This window comes from Pteropus alecto, unplaced genomic scaffold, assembly GCF_000325575.1.
Source record: "Pteropus alecto unplaced genomic scaffold, ASM32557v1 scaffold370, whole genome shotgun sequence".
Lineage (NCBI taxonomy): Eukaryota > Metazoa > Chordata > Mammalia > Chiroptera > Pteropodidae > Pteropus > Pteropus alecto.
The window spans coordinates 320,863-339,759 of record NW_006431075.1 but is presented as its reverse complement, the minus strand read 5'-3'; the positions used below and the strand labels follow the sequence as shown (position 1 = coordinate 339,759).

Here is an 18,897-nt window from a genome sequence, read left to right as displayed (position 1 = left end):
GTCACTCCCTCAGACCTGGTGAGACAGCTCTGTTTCTCCCACTGTGCCGGGTGGGGACGTAGTGGCATCTGTCGTGTGTCCCACAGACCCTGCCGTGGGGAAGGGCAGTTCCTCTCCTCTCTCTGCTGGGCTGTGGGGCTGGGGCTGGGGCTGAGGCTCGGGCACGCCCATGAGCACTGTATATACTTCCATTTATTTGTGTCTTCTTCAAATTCTTTTTTCAATGACATAATTTTCTGAGAACAGGTCTTTTACCTCCTCAGTTAATTTGATGCCCAGGTATTTTAAAGTTTTTGACGCAATTGTAAATGGGATTTCTTAATTTCTCTTTCTGAAAGTTCATCATGGGTGTATAAAAATGCTGCTGACTTCTGAATATTTATTTTGTAACCTGCTACTTTACTAAATTCATTGATTGACTCTAACATTTTGTGTGTGCGGGGAGGAATCTTTAGGATTCTCTCTATATAGTATCATGTCATCAGCAAATAACTAGAGTTTTACTTCTTCTTTTCCAATTCAGATGTCTTTTATTTCTCTTTCTTGTCTTATTGCTGTGGTTAAGACTTTCAATACAATGTTGAAGAGGAGTGGTGAAAGTGGGCATCCTTGTCTTGTTCCTGATGTTAAGGAAAATGCTTTTAGCCTTTCCCCATTGAGTATGATGTTAGCTGTAGGTTTATCACATATGTTGATATTATTATGTTGAGGTATGTTCCCTCTATTTCCACTTTGCTGAGAGTTTTTATCTTAAATGGATGCTGGATTTTATGAATGCTTTTTATGCATCTGTTGATATGATAATATGGTTTTTATCTTTCAATTCGTTAATGTGGTATATCACATTAATTGATTTGCAGATTCTGTACCAACCTTGCATCCCGGGAGGAAATCCACTCGATCATGGTGTATGATCTTTTTAATGTATTGCGAAATTCGGTTTGCTAATATTTTGTTGAAGATTTTGACATCGATGTTAATAAGAGATATCGGCCTATAATTTTCTTTTTTTTGTAATGTCTTTGCTTGGTTTTGGTATCAAGGTAATGATAGTCTCATAAAAATAGTTAGGGAGCCTTCCCTCTTCTTAAACTTTTTGGCATACTTTGAGATGAAGAGGAGATAATTCTTTTTGAGTGTTTGGTAAAATTTTCCTTTGAAGCCATCTGGTCTAGGATTTGTGTTTTTTGGGAGGGTTTTGATTACTGATTCTAGTTCATTGGTGGTAATTGGTCGGTTCAGATTTTCTGTTTCTTCTTGACTCAGTCTTGGGAGATTGTATGTTTCTAGGAATATGTCCATTTCTTCCAGATTGTCCAATTTGTTGGTGTATAATTCTTCATAGTACTTTCTTATGTTTCATTGTATTTTTGTGGAGTCTATGGTTATTCCTCCTCTTTCATTTCTGATTTTAAGTCCTCTCTCTTTTTTACTTGATGAGTCTGGCTAAAGGTCTGTCAATTTTGTTTATCCTTTCAAAGAACCAGCTCTTGGTTTCATTAATCCTTTGTATTGTTTTTCTAGACTCTATTTCATTTGTTTTCACTCTGATCTTTATTATTTCCTTCTTTTTATCCACTTTAGGTTTTGTTTACTGTTCTTTTACTAGTTCTTTAATTGTAAGGTTAGATTGTTTATTTGAGTTCTTTCTTGTTTCTCGAAGTAGGCCTGTATTTCTATGAATTTCCCTGTTAGGACTGCTTTTCTATGTCCCATAAATTCTGGGTCATTGTGTTTTCATTTTCATTTGTCTCTAGTTATCTTTTGACTTCTTCCTTGATCTCATTAAAAACCCATTTATTGTTTAGTAGCATGTTATTTAAGCTCATGTGTTTGTGTATTTTCCAGTTTTTTTCTTGTAGTTGATATCTAGTTTCATACCATTGCGATCAGAGAAGAAGATTGATATGATTTCAATCTTCTTAAATTGATTGAGACTTGTTTTGTGTCCTAACATGTGGTCTATCCTGGAAAATGTTCCATGTGCACTTGAAAAGGATGTCTATTTTGCTGTTTTGGGGTAAAATGCTCTGAAAATATCTGTTAAATCCATCTGTTCTAGTGTCTTTGGGGCCCATTGTTTCCTTATTGATTCTTTGCCTGGAAGATCTGTCCATTGGTATCAATGGGGTGTTAAAGTCTCCTACTATGAGTGTATTACTATTGATTGCTCCTTTGATGTCAGCCAATAATTACTTCATGTATGTAGATGCTCATATGTTGAATGCATATATGTTTACTAGGGTTATGTCTTCTTGATTTATCGAATACTTTATTATTATGCAATGCCTTTTTTTAATCTCTTATTATACCCTTTATTTTAAAGTCTATTTTATCTGAAATAAGTATTGATACCCCAGCTTTTTTTTTTTCATCTTTGTTTGCCCAAAATATCTTTTTCCATTCCTTTACTTTCAGTCTGTGAGTGTCATTTGATCTGAAGTGGGTCTCTTGTAGACGGCATATGCATGGGTCTTGTTTTCTTATCCATTTGGTTACCCTATGTCTTTTGATTGAAGCATTTAATCCATTTACATTTAAAGTGATTACTGATAAGTACATTGCTACTGCCATTTTATTATTCATATTTCTTATGTCCATTTTCTTCTTTAGCCCTTCTCTTTTTACAGAAGACCCTTTAACATTTCTTGTAATACTGGCTTGTTGGTGATAAATTCCTTAAGTTTTTTCCTGTCTGGAAAGCACTTTATCTCACCTTCCATTTTAATTGAAAGCCATGCTGAATAGAGTAACCACCAGTCCTTTCTGGCCTGCAAAGTTTCTAATGAAAAGTCAGCAGACATTCCTATGGAGGTACCCTTCTAAGTAACTAGCTGCCTTTCTCTTGCTGCTTTTAAGATCCTCTCTTTGTCTTTGACCTTTGGCATTTTAATTATGATGTGTCTTGTTGTAGGCCTGTTTAAATTCCTCTCATTTGGGACTCTTTGTGCTTCCTGAGCTTGTATGTCTAACTCTTTTTCCAGGTCAGAGAAGTTTTCTGTTATTATTTCTGATTTGAGTATTATTTTAGCATGATAAAAATATTTGTATCACACCCAACATAAATTATTTTATCTTTACCTAAACCCAATGCAGAAGTTAAAACAAGTAAATTCTTGGGCCCAAAGAAGTTTGTAGACTTTCTCAGTCATAAATCAACATGACAAAACTAAGAAAAGAACTACAATGCATCTCTGAGACCCCACATTGACTATTCACTGACAGAGTAACATTAATTAGGGAATAGGCTACCATTGATTAGAGATTGAAAAAAGATAAAAATTTCTTTCTTTCTCACATAATACTCTAGGGGTATGGGACCAGTACGTAGGAAAATGATTCAGCTATGGGAAGTAATATAGAGACCTAAGTTTCCTCTTTATTATTGTTCTACCATCCCTTAGGATGCAGGGGTTGTCTTTATTCACACAGTTACAGCTGGCTCACCAGTATTTTTGCATATAAACCTGAAAGAAAGGGAAAGAATAGAAGACAAGGACCAGCAATTTCTTTTTAAGAAATAATCCTAAAGTTACACGACATCACTCCACCCATATCCAAATGTCCAGAACATAGTCACAGGGCTGCAACTAGCTTCAGGGGAAGCTGGGAAATGATTTTTAACTGGGTGTTATGTGCTCAGTTTACTAAAAGGAAGAAGGGCAGACTATATCCTGGTGCCTTCATCATTCTCTCAGATGCCTGGTTCCATGGGCCAGGTAGTATACTAATACCTTTATCCCTTTTTTTCCAGGACAATGAAGGAGATTATGCAACTGTGCTGAACTGGGATGAGATCAAGAGTCAGAAGCGCCTGGAAATTCACTCTTGGCCACATGGAATCATGGCTTTAGGGTAAGTACAGTACTTAGGAATATAAAGTCAGGGGAGAGATGCACATATATGATTCCAATCCAGTGTCAGTAAAAGGTATGTTACCTAAGTGGTGATGTCTCCCTCTCACAGGTCCTCAGGATATGGGTGTACCTTTTCACCTTAGTAATGAGAGACATCATACCAGATACTCCCCAGAAGCCACAGAACTTCTAGCCATTATATCCAAAGCCCTCACCTTTTAAAATTATTCTAACAACATTTCAAACTGCTCAGAAGATAGATTAACCAAGGTTAAAATTTGAATTAATGGGTATTGAGAGGGGATACTTCAAGACTGTTTATATCAATCATGTATTCATATATTTAACTCTTACTATGTGCCAGAACCTGAGGATGCACAAAGAAATAAGACAATCTCTGTGTTCAAGGAACTTAAACTATAGATTGTAATAATCTGTTTGTATTCTAGTCTTTTCTACTGCTCTGTAAATGCTTTTCATTGTTTTCCCAGGCTTGCAGAAGGCCTGTTTCCACATCCAGAATGTGGGTTCTCTAAATGAATGGGTTATACTATGTATTTTCCTGACCTCCAATTATAGCTCCTCTACCATAAAGAGTGTTCAATCAGAGACTGACTCCCAGTGCTCTTTTAGGCACATGACACACATTGATTCATTGATTTATTCACTCACTTATTTAGCAAATATTTATTGAACATCTATTTTGTGCTAGGTGCTATTGTAGTGCTGGGAACACATCTGGAAAAAGAAGAACAGGAAAGAGTATTACATGAGATAATATCTTTGAGGTATGGAAGGACAAGATTATTAGGCTTTATGAATTTAAGATTTTACTCTCAGTGAGATGAGCAGTCATTGGAGGGTTTAGAACTGTGAGGTGCCATGATATGACTTGTGTTTTAAAAGGATCACTCTGTCCTGGCCACTGTGAATAATGCTGCTATGAATATCGGTATGAAAATATCTTTTCAAATATAGTATTTCAAGTCTTTGGAGTAAATACCCAATAGAGGGATTGCTAGATCACATAGTAGATCAATTCTTAGTTTCTTGAGGAACTCCATACCGTTTTTCATAGTGGCTGTACCAATTTGCATTCCCACCAGCAGTGCATGAAGGCTCCTATTTCTTTGCATCCTCTCCAGCATTTGCTATTACTTGTCTTGTTGATTATAGCTATTCTAATAGGTGTGAGATGGTATCTCATTGTGGTTTTGATTTGCATTTCCCTAATAGCTAGTGATGCTGAGCATCTTTTCAAATATTTGTTGACCATTTGCATATCCTCTAGGGAGAAGTGTCTGTTCAGGTCCTTTGCCCACTTTTTGATTGGAATGTTTGGTTTTTTGTTGGTGGTGCTATTGAGTTGTATGAGTTCTTTGTATATTTTGGATATTAGGCCCTTATCGGAGGCATTGCTTGCAAATATATTTTCCCATTCGGATGGTTCTATCTTTACCTAGCAGATGGTTTCTATCCTGTGCAGAAGTTTTTTTTGTTTGATGTAGTCCCATTCATTTATTTTAGCTTTTATTTCCCTTGTCATAGAGGTCAAATTCACAAAATCCTCTTTAAGTCCAAGGTCCTTGAGTTTAGTTCCTATGTTTTTTTCTAAGCATTTTATTGTTTCAGGTCTTATATTCAAGTCCTTAATTCATCTGAGTTCATTTTGGTGTGTGGTGATAGACAACAGTCTAGTTTCATTCTTTTGCAAGTGGCTTTCCAGTTTTCCCAGCACCATTTATTGAAGAGGTTTTCCTTCCTTCACTGTATGTTTTTGGATTTTTCGTCAAAAATTACTTCCCAATAAAAAAATATTGGTTTACTTCTGGACTCTTGATTCTGTTCCACTGGTCCATGTATCTGTTTTTCTGCCAATACCATGCTGTGATTACTGTTGCTTTGTAGTGTAATTGGAAGTCAGGCAGAGTAACACCTCCAGCCTCATTCTTTTTACTCAAGCTGGGTTTGGCAAATCAGGGCCTTTTGTGCTTCCATACAGATCTGATGATTTTTTGTTCTATTTCTTTAAAAAATGCCAATGGAATTTTGATGGGGATTGCATTAAATCTGTATAATGCTTTAGGTAATATGGTCATTTTAATTATGATGATTCTTCCAATCCAAAAACATGAAATATTTTTCCATTTTTTTATCTTCTTTGATGTCTCTTAATAGGGTCTTGTAATTTTCATTATATAGGTCCTTCACAAGTTTCGTTAAATTTATTCCTAGGTGTTTTATTCTTTTCGTTGCAATTGGGAAAGGAATTTTTTTTTACACTTCTTTTTTGACACTTTGTTATTAGAGTATAGGAACGCTATGGATTTTTGAACATTGATTTTTTATCCAGAAACTTTACTATATTTGCTTATTGTTTCTAGTAGTGCTCTTGTGGAGTGTTTAGGGTTTTCTATATAGAGAATCATATCATCAGCAAATAGTGACAGTTTGACTTCTTTGTTTCCTATTTGGATGCCCTTTATGTCTTTCTCTTGCCTGATTGCACTTGCTAGGACCTCTAATGTTATGTTGAATAACAGTGGAGATAGTGAACAGCCTTGCCTTGTTCCTGATTTTAGAGGGAAGATTTTTAGATTTTCACCATTAAGTATAATGTTGGCTGAGGGTTTGTCATATATGGCCTTTATTATGTCAAAGTACTTTCCTTTTATAGTGATTTTGTTAAGAGTTTTGATCATAAATGGATGCTGTATCTTGTCGAAGGCTTTTTCTGCATCTATGAATATGATCAGATGATTCTTATTTTTTAATTTGTTTATGTGGTGTATCACATTAATGGACTTGAATAGGTTGAACCATCTCTGTGCTCCTGAGATGAAGCCCACTTGATCGTGGTGTATAATCTTTTTAATATGTTGCTGCATTCGGTTCACTAGTATCTTATTTAGGATTTTTGCATCTGTGTTCATGAGAGATATCGGTTTGTAGTTTTGTGTGTGTGTGTTATCCTTACTGATGGGAGCTCCCTTGTAGGTAACTAGCTGCTTTTCTCTTGCTGCTTTAAAGATCCTCTTTTTGTATTTAACCTTTGGTATTTTAATTATGCTGTGTCTTGGCATGGGCCTCTTTGGCTTCCTCTTTCTTGAGACAATCTGAGCTTCCTGAGGTGCTATGTCTATTTCTTTCATCAGGTTAAGGAAGTTTCCCATCATTATTTCTTCAAATAGCTTTTCAAATTCTTGTTCTCCCTCTTCTCCTTCAGGTACCCTTATGACATGAATGTTTCTACATTTAATTTTGTTCCATAGACTCCTTAAATTATTATATTCTTGGCTTCTTTTTTCTTGCTGGTCTGATTGGGTGTTCTTGGCTTCCTATACTCTGTATAGGTCATTTGATCCTCTTTTTCATCCATTCTGTTGATTCCTTTTAATATACTCTTCATCTCAGATAATGCATTCTTCATTTCTGATGGGTTCCTTTTTATAATTTCCATCTCCATTTTTATGTTTTTCATCTCTTTGTTAAAGTTCTCACCGAGTTCATCTACACTTCTCCTAAGTTCATTGAGCATCTTTATAACTAGTGTTTTGAACTTCTCACCTGTTAGATTTGTTGACAACTTTATTCCTGGATCTCTATTTTGTTCTCTCATATGGTTTCTGCTTCTTTGTCTTCCCATTTTGGCTGCCTTTCTGTGTTTTTTTCTATGTACTAAGCAAAGTTCCTAAGTCTCCCAATCTTATTAGTGTGGATTTGTGAAGTAGGTGTCCAGTGGCACAGTCCTGAGAGGGGTTCAGCTGCAGGCCAAATTTAGCCCAAGCCTGTGCCCCTCCAGGGCCACCTGTTAAGATTCAGCAAGCAATTCACAGATGCTGTGCTTATAGTTGCCTCAAAAGCCATACCAGAAACTGAGGCCAGGTTTTCCAGTGTAAATCTCAGCAAGAAGTACCTGACTCCCTGAAGATATACCTGGGTGGCTTGCGTGGGGCAGCAAGTTGGGGGAGGTGGGGTTTCAGGGTGTCCTCTGGGCAAACGACCTCTGTTATTCAGTTTGATGATGTCACGGCTATGGCAGCACTGTGTCAGGTATACAATGGAGAGGGCTTAACAGGGAACAATGGATACTACCAGCACCTCTGTACTGAGTAAGTCTCGTCTAACCTCTCACTCCAGCAATGTCTCCTTGTAAGTCCCTGGTGCCCCCTGCACACAGCCAAATCAGCACTGGTGCTCAGAGTGAACAGGTTCGTCACCGCGAAAATCTGCTTGCGGACATGGCCCCTTTAAGGGGAGTCTGCCACTGCCGCTGCTGCAACCTCCATCTCACTCAGCTGCTGGAGACCTGGCAGCCCCGTGTCCTAGCCCCGTTGTACCTTCTGCCGTTGCAGGGTGATTTCTTGGATTTCTCTCTAGTCATATGGCTTGTTCCTTACAATTTTTCCTTGCTGCTGCTCCTTGTTTAAGTCGCAGGTTTGATTTGGTCGCCAGAGGGATGAACAGAGCCTCTATTATCTGTGCCATTTTTTTTTCTCTCTCTCCAGTTCACTACTATCTTATTTAGGATTTTTGCATCTGTGTTTATGAGAGATATTGTTCTGTAGTTTTCTTTTTTTATGTGTTACCTTTACTAGGTTTTGGTGTCAGGGTAATGTTGGCCTCATAAAATGAGTTAGGAAGTATTGCCACCTCTTTGACATTTTGGAAGAGTTTGAGGAGAATAGGTATTAAGTGTTCTTTGAATGTTTGGTAGAATTCACAGGTGAAGCCATCTGGTCCGGGACTTTTACTTTTTGGTAAGTTTTTCATGATTGCTTCAATTTCCATATTTCTGATCGATCTATTTAGATTTTTCAGTTCTTCTTGATTCATTCTAGGAAGGTTATATATTTCTAAGAACTTTTCCATTTCTTCTAGGTTACTAAAATTGTGTTATATATTTTTCATAGTATTCTTGTTTGATCTTTTGTATTTTGGCAATGTCTGTCATAAATTTCCCTCTTTTATCCCCGATTTTTTTTATTTGTGTCCTTTCTCTTTTTTCTTTAGTGAGTCTAGCCAAGGATTTGTTAATTTTATTAAACTTCTCAAAGAACCAGCTCTTTGTTATGTTTATTTTTGCTAGCATTTTTTTTATTCTCAATTTCATTTAGTTCTGCTCTAATTTTGAATATTTCTTTCCTTCTATTGATTTTAAGCTTCATTTGTTCTTCTTTATAGTTTTTTTTTAAGATAGAGTGCTAGGTTTTTTATTTGGGCTTGTTCTTATTTTTGGAGATAGGCCTGTAATGATATAAACTTTACTCTTATGATTGCTTTTGCTGTGTCCCAAAGTTTTGACATGTTGGGCTATCACTGTCATTCGTTTCTGTGTATCTCTTGGTCTCTCTTTTTATTTCTTTTCTGAGCCAGTAATTATTTAGTAGTATGTTGTTTAATTACCATGTTTTTATGGTTCTTCCCGCTTTCTTTTTACAGTTGATCTCCAGCTTCGAGGCATTATGATCAGAGAATATGTTTGATATGATTTCAAACCTCATATCTGTTGAGGCTATCTCTGTGTCCCAGTATGTGGTCAATCCTTGAGAATGTTCCATGTGCACTAGAGAAGAATGTATAAATAGCTGTTTTGGTATGAAAGGCTTTGTCAATGTCAATTATGTCTAGTTGTTCTAATGTGTCTTTTAAGAATGTTATTTCCTTATTGATTTTCTGTTTGGATGATCTGTCCATATTCGACAGTGAGTTATTTAGGTCCCTTACTATGATAATGCATTGGACTCTTTCTCTCTTTAGTTCTATTAGTAATTGCTTTACATATTTCGTGGTTCTCTGATTGGGAGCATAGATATTAATAATTGCTATGTCTTCTTGATGTATGATTACCTTTATCATTATGAAGTGTCCCTCAGTATCTTTATTTACCTTTTTCTTTATTTTGAAGTTTATTTTGTCTGATATTAGTACTACTACTTCCACTTTTCTCTGAATGTCATTTGCTTGAAATATCATTTTCCACTCTTTACTTTGACTCTATATGTGTCTTTGGAACTGAGATGTGTGTCCTGGAGGCAGCATATAGTTGGTTTTTGTTTTCTGATCCAGTCTTCAACTCTGAGCCTTTTGATTGGCGAGTTTAGTCCATTTACAATTAGAGCAATTATTAAAATATGAGGTTTTTCTATAGCCATTTTATCTTTTGCTTTCTGGTAGCTTGGTGTTTCCAATGTTTTCTTGTCCTTGTGTTTCTCTGTTCCTTTCTTTTAAGTTTGTGTTGAGAAACTGAAGATAGTCTGATGGGTTTTCCTTTATAGATTAGTGTTCTTTTCCCTGGCTGCTTCGTTGTTGTTGTTGTTGTTGTTGTTGTTGTTTTCAAATTGGTTGGGTTTTGTGGATTGTTCCTATGGTTATATATACACAGTAGCTTTCTTTGTCATTAATTTTTGATAATTTTAATATAGTGTGTCATGGAGAATTCTTTTTTGGGTCGAGATAATTGAGTATTCTGTTAGCTTCTTGGATTCGTTTTCTTCTGCACGTGTCTTATCTCCATTCCCCTTTTTGAATTTGTATTTTTGATTCCTCCCCTTTTTTTTGTTATTGTTGTCTCAAATTTTCTCTATATATGCTGAACGTCACTCCTATCTTGCAATAGCAATTCTCTTCTTACTGTTTAAGCTTATGATACCCTTTCTTGCTAAGAGTTGCACTATGTTTTTGTCTGCCTGCTAGTCACCTTAATCATAGTTATGTATTTTCTTGTCATTTCATTTCAGGCGGGCTGAATCCTTTAGTTTTTCCTATAATGCAGGCCTCATAGTGGAGAATTCCCTCAATTTCTATATTTCTGTAAATGTCTTTATTTCTACTTCATATCTAAAGGAGAGCTTGCTGGATATATTATTATTGGCCAGTAATTCCTTTCATTTAATAGTTTGAATATTTGGTTCCACTCCTTCCCTTTCCTTTCTTGTAAGTTTGTGTTGAGAAACTGAAGATAGTCTGATGGGTTTTCCTTTATAGATTAGTGTTCTTTTCCCTGGCTGCTTCGAGAATTCTTTCTTTGTCATTAATTTTTGATAATTTTAATATAGTGTGTCATGGAGAATTCTTTTTTGGGTCGAGATAATTGAGTATTCTGTTAGCTTCTTGGATTCGAAGTTCCAGCTCATTCTTTAGATTTGGGAAATTCTTGTCAGCTATTTATCTGAATATGCTCTCTGATCTCTTCTCCTCTTCTTCTGTAATACTCATCATTCTTATGTTCCCTTTCCTGATGCCATCAGCTAGTTCTTGTTAATCTCTTTCATTATTTTTCAGTATAGGTCTCTCTTTTCTTCATTCTGAATCATTTCTAGAATTCTGTCTTTGGTATCACTGATCCATTCCTCCATTTGGTCAATTCTGTTGAGGCCTCATAGTGGAGAATTCCCTCAATTTCTATATTTCTGTAAATGTCTTTATTTCTACTTCATATCTAAAGGAGAGCTTGCTGGATATATTTTTATTGGACAGGTAGTTCCTTTCACTTAATAGTTTAAATATTTGATTCTTTCCTTTCTTGTAAGTTTGTGTTGAGAAACTGAAGATAGTCTGATGGGTTTTCCTTTATAGATTAGTGTTCTTTTCCCTGGCTGCTTCGAGAATTCTTTCTTTGTCATTAATTTTTGATAATTTTAATATAGTGTGTCATGGAGAATTCTTTTTTGGGTCGAGATAATTGAGTATTCTGTTAGCTTCTTGGATTCGAAGTTCCAGCTCATTCTTTAGATTTGGGAAATTCTTGTCAGCTATTTATCTGAATATGCTCTCTGATCTCTTCTCCTCTTCTTCTGTAATACTCATCATTCTTATGTTCCCTTTCCTGATGCCATCAGCTAGTTCTTGTTAATCTCTTTCATTATTTTTCAGTATAGGTCTCTCTTTTCTTCATTCTGAATCATTTCTAGAATTCTGTCTTTGGTATCACTGATCCATTCCTCCATTTGGTCAATTCTGTTGCCTAAGCTTGCTATTTTATTCTTCATCTCTTTTAGTGTGTTCTTCATCTCCAGAAGTTCTATTTGGTTCTTTCTTTGGGTTTCAATCTCTTTTCTAAAAAAACTCATTATGCTGGTATTGTTTTTTCCCTCAACTCCTGTAACTATTGTTCTGAGTTATTTTTGATCTGATTGTGATTTTTTCAGAAGTACAGTCCTGAATTCTCTGTCTTTTAGGTTGTATATTTCTTTGTCTTTAACCTTATTTTCTAGAGATTTTTTCTTTCTTTTTCTGAGCTGCCTTGTCACTTTGGTTGTTCATGGTGTTTGATGGACTCTTTCTTTGCCTGGACATTAATGGGAGTGTATTCCGCTTTCCCACCTCCCCCAGAAAGATTTATTATATAAAGGTCTCTCTTTAGCCTGCTGATAAGAAGGCATTTTTCTTTTGATTTCCAGTAAGTGGCATCAAAGCCTCTTGGATCCCTGCTTTGAGACTCGGTTATGCCTTTTTTTCTTTATGAATATTCAATCACAATTGCTACCCTGGGTCTCAGTCCCTGTAAGTGTTAGCAACAGTCTCAGTAGCATTTACCAAAATACCCCTGCAGCTCTGTAGTTGGAGGGTGGGAGTTGTTGCTAATCTCTGTGCCTAAGCCTTATACTTCTCAACTGCCACTGCTAAGACCCAGCTGTTGCCCCTCTACCATTAGTTCCCACTCCACTTTCTACCTTGATCCATGGGCTTTGCTGAGTGGAGCTCACAGATCCTTCAGGCAGGGCTGTTTGGGAAACCATCTCAATTTCTTCCCTCCCCTTCCTCCTGCAGAAAGCTCTGGCTGCGAGAGGCAGCCGTTTGTTCCTCCCAGTCTATGCTTCAGACTCCCACAGTTCTGACCTCTAGAAGCTCTTACGTGCAGATCACACACTCAGATGTGCTTGTGTGCAGGTTGGGTGTTATTTGGTGAATTATTTGTTAGTTTTTGATGTTCAGCTTATTGCTATTTCAAGGGAAGAGATCTGGGAACATCTCTTACTCTGCCAAGCTTCTGACTTCACTCCTCTATACTACTTTCTTACACCATATACAAGGACAAACTCAAAATGGATTAAAGTCTTAAATGTCAGACCCAAAACCATAAAACTCCTAGAGAAAATCATAGGGAGAAAACTCTTTGACATTGCTCATAGTAATATTTTTGTTAATATGCCTTCTTGAGCAAGAAAAACAAAAGCAAAAATAAACAAATGGAACTACATTAAACTAATTTTTTTGCAAAGTGAAGAAAAATAACAACAAAATGAAAAGACAACCTGCTGAATGGTAGAAGATATTCACCAATGATAGATCCAATAAGAGGTTAATAATATCCAAAATATGTAAAGACCTTATACAACTTAACATCTAAAAATAAAAATTTGATTAAAAATGGACAGAGGACCTGAATAGGCATTTCTCCAAAGCGGACATACACATGGTTAATAGGCATATGAAAAGATGCTCAACATCACTAATCATCAGAAAAATGCAAGTTAAAACCACAAGGAAATATCACCTCATATGTGTCAGAATAGGTATCATCAATAAATCAACAAACAGCAAGTATTGGCAAGGATATGAAGAAAGGGAACCCTTGTGCACTGTTAGTGAGATTGCAAATTGGTGCATTCACTATGGAAAATGATATGGAGGTTCCTCAAGAATTAAAAATAGATAAAGATAAAGGGGTTCAATTATATGGTGACAGAAATATTAAATTTAACTTTGGGTGGTGAATACACAATGCAATATACATACAATGTATTTTTGAATTGTACATTGAAACCTATATAATTTTATTAATCAATGCACCCTAATAATTTTTTTCAACTTCCAGTATCATTTATTTTTTCCTAGAATCTGGATACAATTAACTGTAACAAGACAGTGCTCAATACTATTTAATCCTCATTTTAGGACCTTTATAAACTACCTCAGTATTTTTAAATGTGAGAATTCACGTTCCAGTAACTGGAAAACTAAAATTTGACATATCAATAAATTTACTTATTGATGCAACTACACAAAATTTCATTTTTGCCAACACATTGACTTTATTACAGAATTTGGCCTTTGTAAACTAGCTTGCACATAAACTAAGTTACTCTGTGTATCTGTTGTGACCTATAAAGTGTTGCACCAACCGACCTCTCCCATAGCTTTTTACTATGTAAACAGATGATTCCTCCCCTTAAGTTGAAAAACTCTAAGTTCCTACCCAGAAAAAAATAAGTTAACCCAGAATTATCAAATTCTAACATTTCAGCAGATCTAATATCAGAAATAGATTATGGGCAACTCTTTTATGTCTTTCATTGAAGTAATACTGTAGGAAATTACAATGTTGACCAAAATAACACACAGGTTTCTTATTAAACTTTGTTTTAATGGAGTCTTAGTATTCTGTGACAGACTTTTGATCAAGTTGTTTCCATTTAAAAGTACTGATTTTAAAACTAATAACTTAAGAAACTGCCACACACACACAAAAACTAAATAGTACACAAAACATTCTTCTTTCCTTTTGAAGCTTTTACAATGCATTGTAATCATTAACCAGTCTTTTACTATTAAACTTAAATGGCCAATAGAGACAAACAGTTCTGAGATCATTCTTCCACCACTGATTAAGACTGGGGTAACAGGTATTGGAGATAATATCTATTCAACCTTCTGAGCTTTCTGAGAAGACTTGGTGATTTTGCCATCTCCAGTTGCCTTCTTGTCCACTGCTTTGATGACATCCACAGCAACTTTCTGTCTCATGTCATAAACAGCAAAATGACCCAGAGGAGTCTAATTAGAGAAGTGCTCAACACACATGGACTTACCAAGAAACATCAACAATGGCAGCATCACCAGATTTCAAAAACATTGGGCCATCTTCCAGTTTTTCCCCAGAATGACAATCTTCTTCCTCAGGTCAGCAAATTTTAAATGATGTGAGCTGTGTGAAAATCCAGCACAGGTGCATATCTGGCACTGATTTGTCCTGGATGGTTCAGAGTAATCACCTGAGCCATGAAGCCAGCTGCTTTCACTGGTGGGTTGTTTTTGCTGTCACCAGCCACATTGGCATGATGAACATCTTTGACAGACACCTTCATGTCATTGAAGCCTACATTGTCCCCAGGAAGAGCTTCACTCAAAGCGTCATGGTATACTTCAACAAATTTTACTTCAGTTGTAATGTTCACTGGAGCAAAGATGACCACCATTCCAGGTGTGAGAACACCAGTCTCCACCCAACCTACAGAGACAGTATTAATACAACCAATTTTATAGAATTCCTGGAGTAGCAGATACAAAGGCTTGTCAGTTGAATGAGTTGGTGGCAGGATGCAATCCAGAGCTTTAAGCAGCATGGTACCTCTGGCATTACTATCTTTGCAGGTGAACTATCTTTATGGGTGACTTTTTATCCCTTGAACTAAGGCATCTTAGCACTTCATTCCAGCATGTTGTCACCATTCCAACCAGAAATTGACACAAATACTACTGTGTCAGGGTTGTAGCCAATTTTCTTAATGTAAGTGCTGACTTCCTTAACAATGTCCTTGTATCTCTTCTGGCTATAAGGTGGCTCAGTAGAATCCATCTTGTTAATACCCAAAATTAGTTGTTTCACACCCAGAAGGACATGCTCATATGTCTGTCCATTCTTGGAGATACCTGCTTCAAATTCACTAACACCGACACCAACAGCAACAACAATCAGGACAGCACAGTCAACCTGTGATGTGCCTGTAATCATGTTTTTGATAAAGTCTCTCTGTCCTAGGGCATCAATGATGGTCACATAATACTTGCTGGTCTCAAATTTCCACAGGGAGATTATCAATGCTGATACCACACTCACCTTCAACTTTCAATTTATCCAAGACCCAGACATACTTGAAAGAGCCCTTCCTCACTTTAGCAGCCTCCTTCTCATTTTTTTTTTTGATATTTCTTTTGTCAATCCCACCACATTTGTAGATCAGATGACCAATTGCGGTAGACTTGCCAGAATCTAAATGTCCTTTCCCATTCGGGGCTTAAATTTAGTGGTGGTTTTCACAATGCCTGTGTTCTGGTGACAAACCTGTTGCAAAAAGGCCACCCCAATAAATTTTTAAAAAATAGAACTACTGTACAATCCCACTTCCGGTTATTTATCTGAATAAATGCAACATACTAATTCAAAAAATAATATGCATTCTTAAGTTCATTGAAACATTATTTACAATAGCCAAGATATGGAAACAACCTAAGTGTCCATCAATAGATGTTTGGATAAAGAAGTGGTACATATATACAATGGAATATTACTCGGTCATAAAAAAAAAAGAAGGAAATCTTACCATTTGCCACAACACTGATAGATTTAGAGGGTATTGTTCTAAGTGAAATAAGTCAGACAGAGAATGACAAATGCTATACAATCTCACATATATCTCACTAAAGAAGAAAATACACAAATAAACAGAAACAGACTCATGGATACGTAGAACAAGCTGAAGGTTGACATTTGGGAGGATGGGTGAAAAATTTGAAGAGATTAAGAATTAGTAGTTACAAAATAGTCATGGGGATGTAAAGTACAGCACAGGGAATATACTCAATAATATTGTATTAACTATGTATATTGCCAGGTAAGTACTCGACTAATTAGGGGGATCACTTCATAAATTATATAAACATCTAACCACTATGCTGTACATCTGAAACTAATATAAAATAATGTTGAATGTCAACTGTAATTTAAAATTAAAATTAGTAAAATAAATAAGTTACAAAACAGAATGACAACAAATAAGTGTTGGCAAGAAAGTGGAGAAAGGGAACCCTTGTGCACTGTTGGTAAAATATAAGTTGGTGCAGCTATTATAGAAAATGGTGTGGAGGTTCTTCTAAAATTAAAATAGAGCTATCATATTATCCAGCAATTCCACTTCTGAGTATTTATCTGAAGAAAATGAAAACATTAATTTGAAAATACATATACACCCCTATATTTATTGCAGCATTGTTTATAATAGTCAAGATATGGAACTAACCTGTGACTATCAATCAATAAAAAGATTAAAAACTCATGACATATATACACAATTAATGGATTGCTCAGCCATAAAAAAAATCATAAAAAAGAAATTTGCCATTTATGACTACATAGATGGACCTACTATGCTAAGTAAAATAAGTCAGTCTGAGAAATAAAAATACTGTATGATTTATTTTATATGTGGAACTGAAAAGCAAAACAATGAAACAAACGAAATAAAACAGAAACTGATATAAATACATAGAACAAACTGATGGTTGCCAGATGGGTGGGGTGTGGAGTGAAAGGAGAAATAGGTGAAGAGGATTAAGAAGCATAAACTTTCCATAACAAAATAAATAAATCATGGAGATGTAATGTAAAGCATAAGGAATATAGTCAATCATATTTTAACAACTTCATATATTTACAGATGGTTACTAGATTTAATGTGGTGACCATTTTGTAAAGTATTTAAATGTCACATCAGTATGTTGTACACTTAAAACTAAGATGATATTGTATGTTAACTCTACTTCAGTAAAAACTTAATTGACCACAAATGTATGAGTTTCTTAACTCAGTGCTATTCTATTCAAATGGATGTCTCTATGCCAGTGCCACACTTTTGATTATTTTATTTGTGGTATGTATTGAAATCAAGAAATGTGTATCCTCCAACTTTATTTTACTTTTTCAAGATTATTTTGGCTATTCAGTCCCTTGTAACTCATATGAATTTTAGGATCAGCTTTACGTTTCAGTAAAAATTCATTGGGCGGCGGGGGGGTGGGGTTTAATAGGAATTACATTGAATCTAAAGATCACTTTGGGGAGCATTGCCATCTAAACAATATTAAGTCTTTCAATCTATGAATACAGGATGTCTTTCCATTTATTAAAGTCTTCTTTAGTTTCTTTCGGCAACATTTTTAGTTTTCAATGTACAAGATTTTTACCACATCGATTTAATTTATTCCTAAATATTTTTTTTTTCTTTTGGATGCTATTGTAAATGAAATTTCTTTTGTGTGTTTTTTATTGTTAGTGTATAGAAATACAACTGAGTGTTTTATTTGCATTTGTCTTGTATCATGCACCTTTTAAATTCATTTATTAACTAGTTTTTTGTATGTGGATATCTTAGGATTTTCTCTATAAAATCACAACTTCTGGGAACAGTAATAATTTTCATCTTTATTTCCAATTTACATGTTGTTTATTTTTCTTGCGTAATTGCTCTGGCTGATAATTCCAACACAATATTAAATAGAAGTGACAAGAACCATCATTCTTGTCTTGATTCTAATCTAAGGGCGAAAATTCAAATCTTTCACTATTGAATATGATGATAGCCATGGGTTTTTCGTATATGTTCTTTATCAGATTGAAGATATTTTCTTTTAATTCTAGCTTGTTAAGTGTTTTAATCATAGAAGTGTGTTGTATTTTGTCATCTGTTTTTCATGGGTTATTTAATAGAATATATGATTTTCCTTTCTTTAACCTGTTGATATATCAAATTGATTGATTTTCAGATATTAAACCAGCATCTCGTAAAAGCTAAATTCCACTTAGTCGAAGTGTATTTTTTAAACAAATCATTGTATCTGAAGTGCAAAAAATTTGTTGAGAATTTTTGTGTCTAGGTTCATGAGAGAATGGTCTATAATTCTGTGTGCGTATGTGTGTGTGTGTGTGTGTGTGTGTGTGTGTGTGTGTGTGTGTGTGTGTGCTAACATTGATGTCTGTATCAGGACAATACTGACCACAGAAAATAAATTTGTAATTCTTGTTTTCACTTGCCTTTTGAAAAAAATATGTAAAATGGATGTTAATTATTCTTTGAATGCTTGATAATATTCTCCAGGTGAAACCATTTTGGACTGTAGATTTCTTTTTAGAGGGATTTAAATTACAGACACAGTTAACTAGCTAATCTTGGCAAGATTTGTTAGCTTGTGGTTTTCAATAAATAGGTCCATTTTTTTAAAGTTGTCACATTTATGAACCTAAAGTTGTTCATAGTATTCC

General features: G+C 35.3%; 1 protein-coding gene and 1 pseudogene across 1 annotated transcript in view; one reads left to right on the top strand and one right to left on the bottom strand.

The window, feature by feature from the left end:
* LOC112469042 (vascular endothelial growth factor receptor kdr-like) overlaps positions 1–7,129 on the top strand; it is a 199,235-nt gene extending 192,106 nt beyond the window's left edge. Inside the window, exons 28-29 of the mRNA XM_025038493.1 lie at positions 3,755–3,855; positions 7,084–7,129. Of these exons, the coding sequence (XP_024894261.1) occupies positions 3,755–3,855; positions 7,084–7,129 (147 nt within the window). The remainder of the gene's footprint in view (positions 1–3,754; positions 3,856–7,083) is intronic.
* A 7,372-nt stretch (positions 7,130–14,501) lies between these two features.
* LOC102879804 overlaps positions 14,502–18,897 on the bottom strand; it is a 9,144-nt pseudogene continuing 4,748 nt past the window's right edge.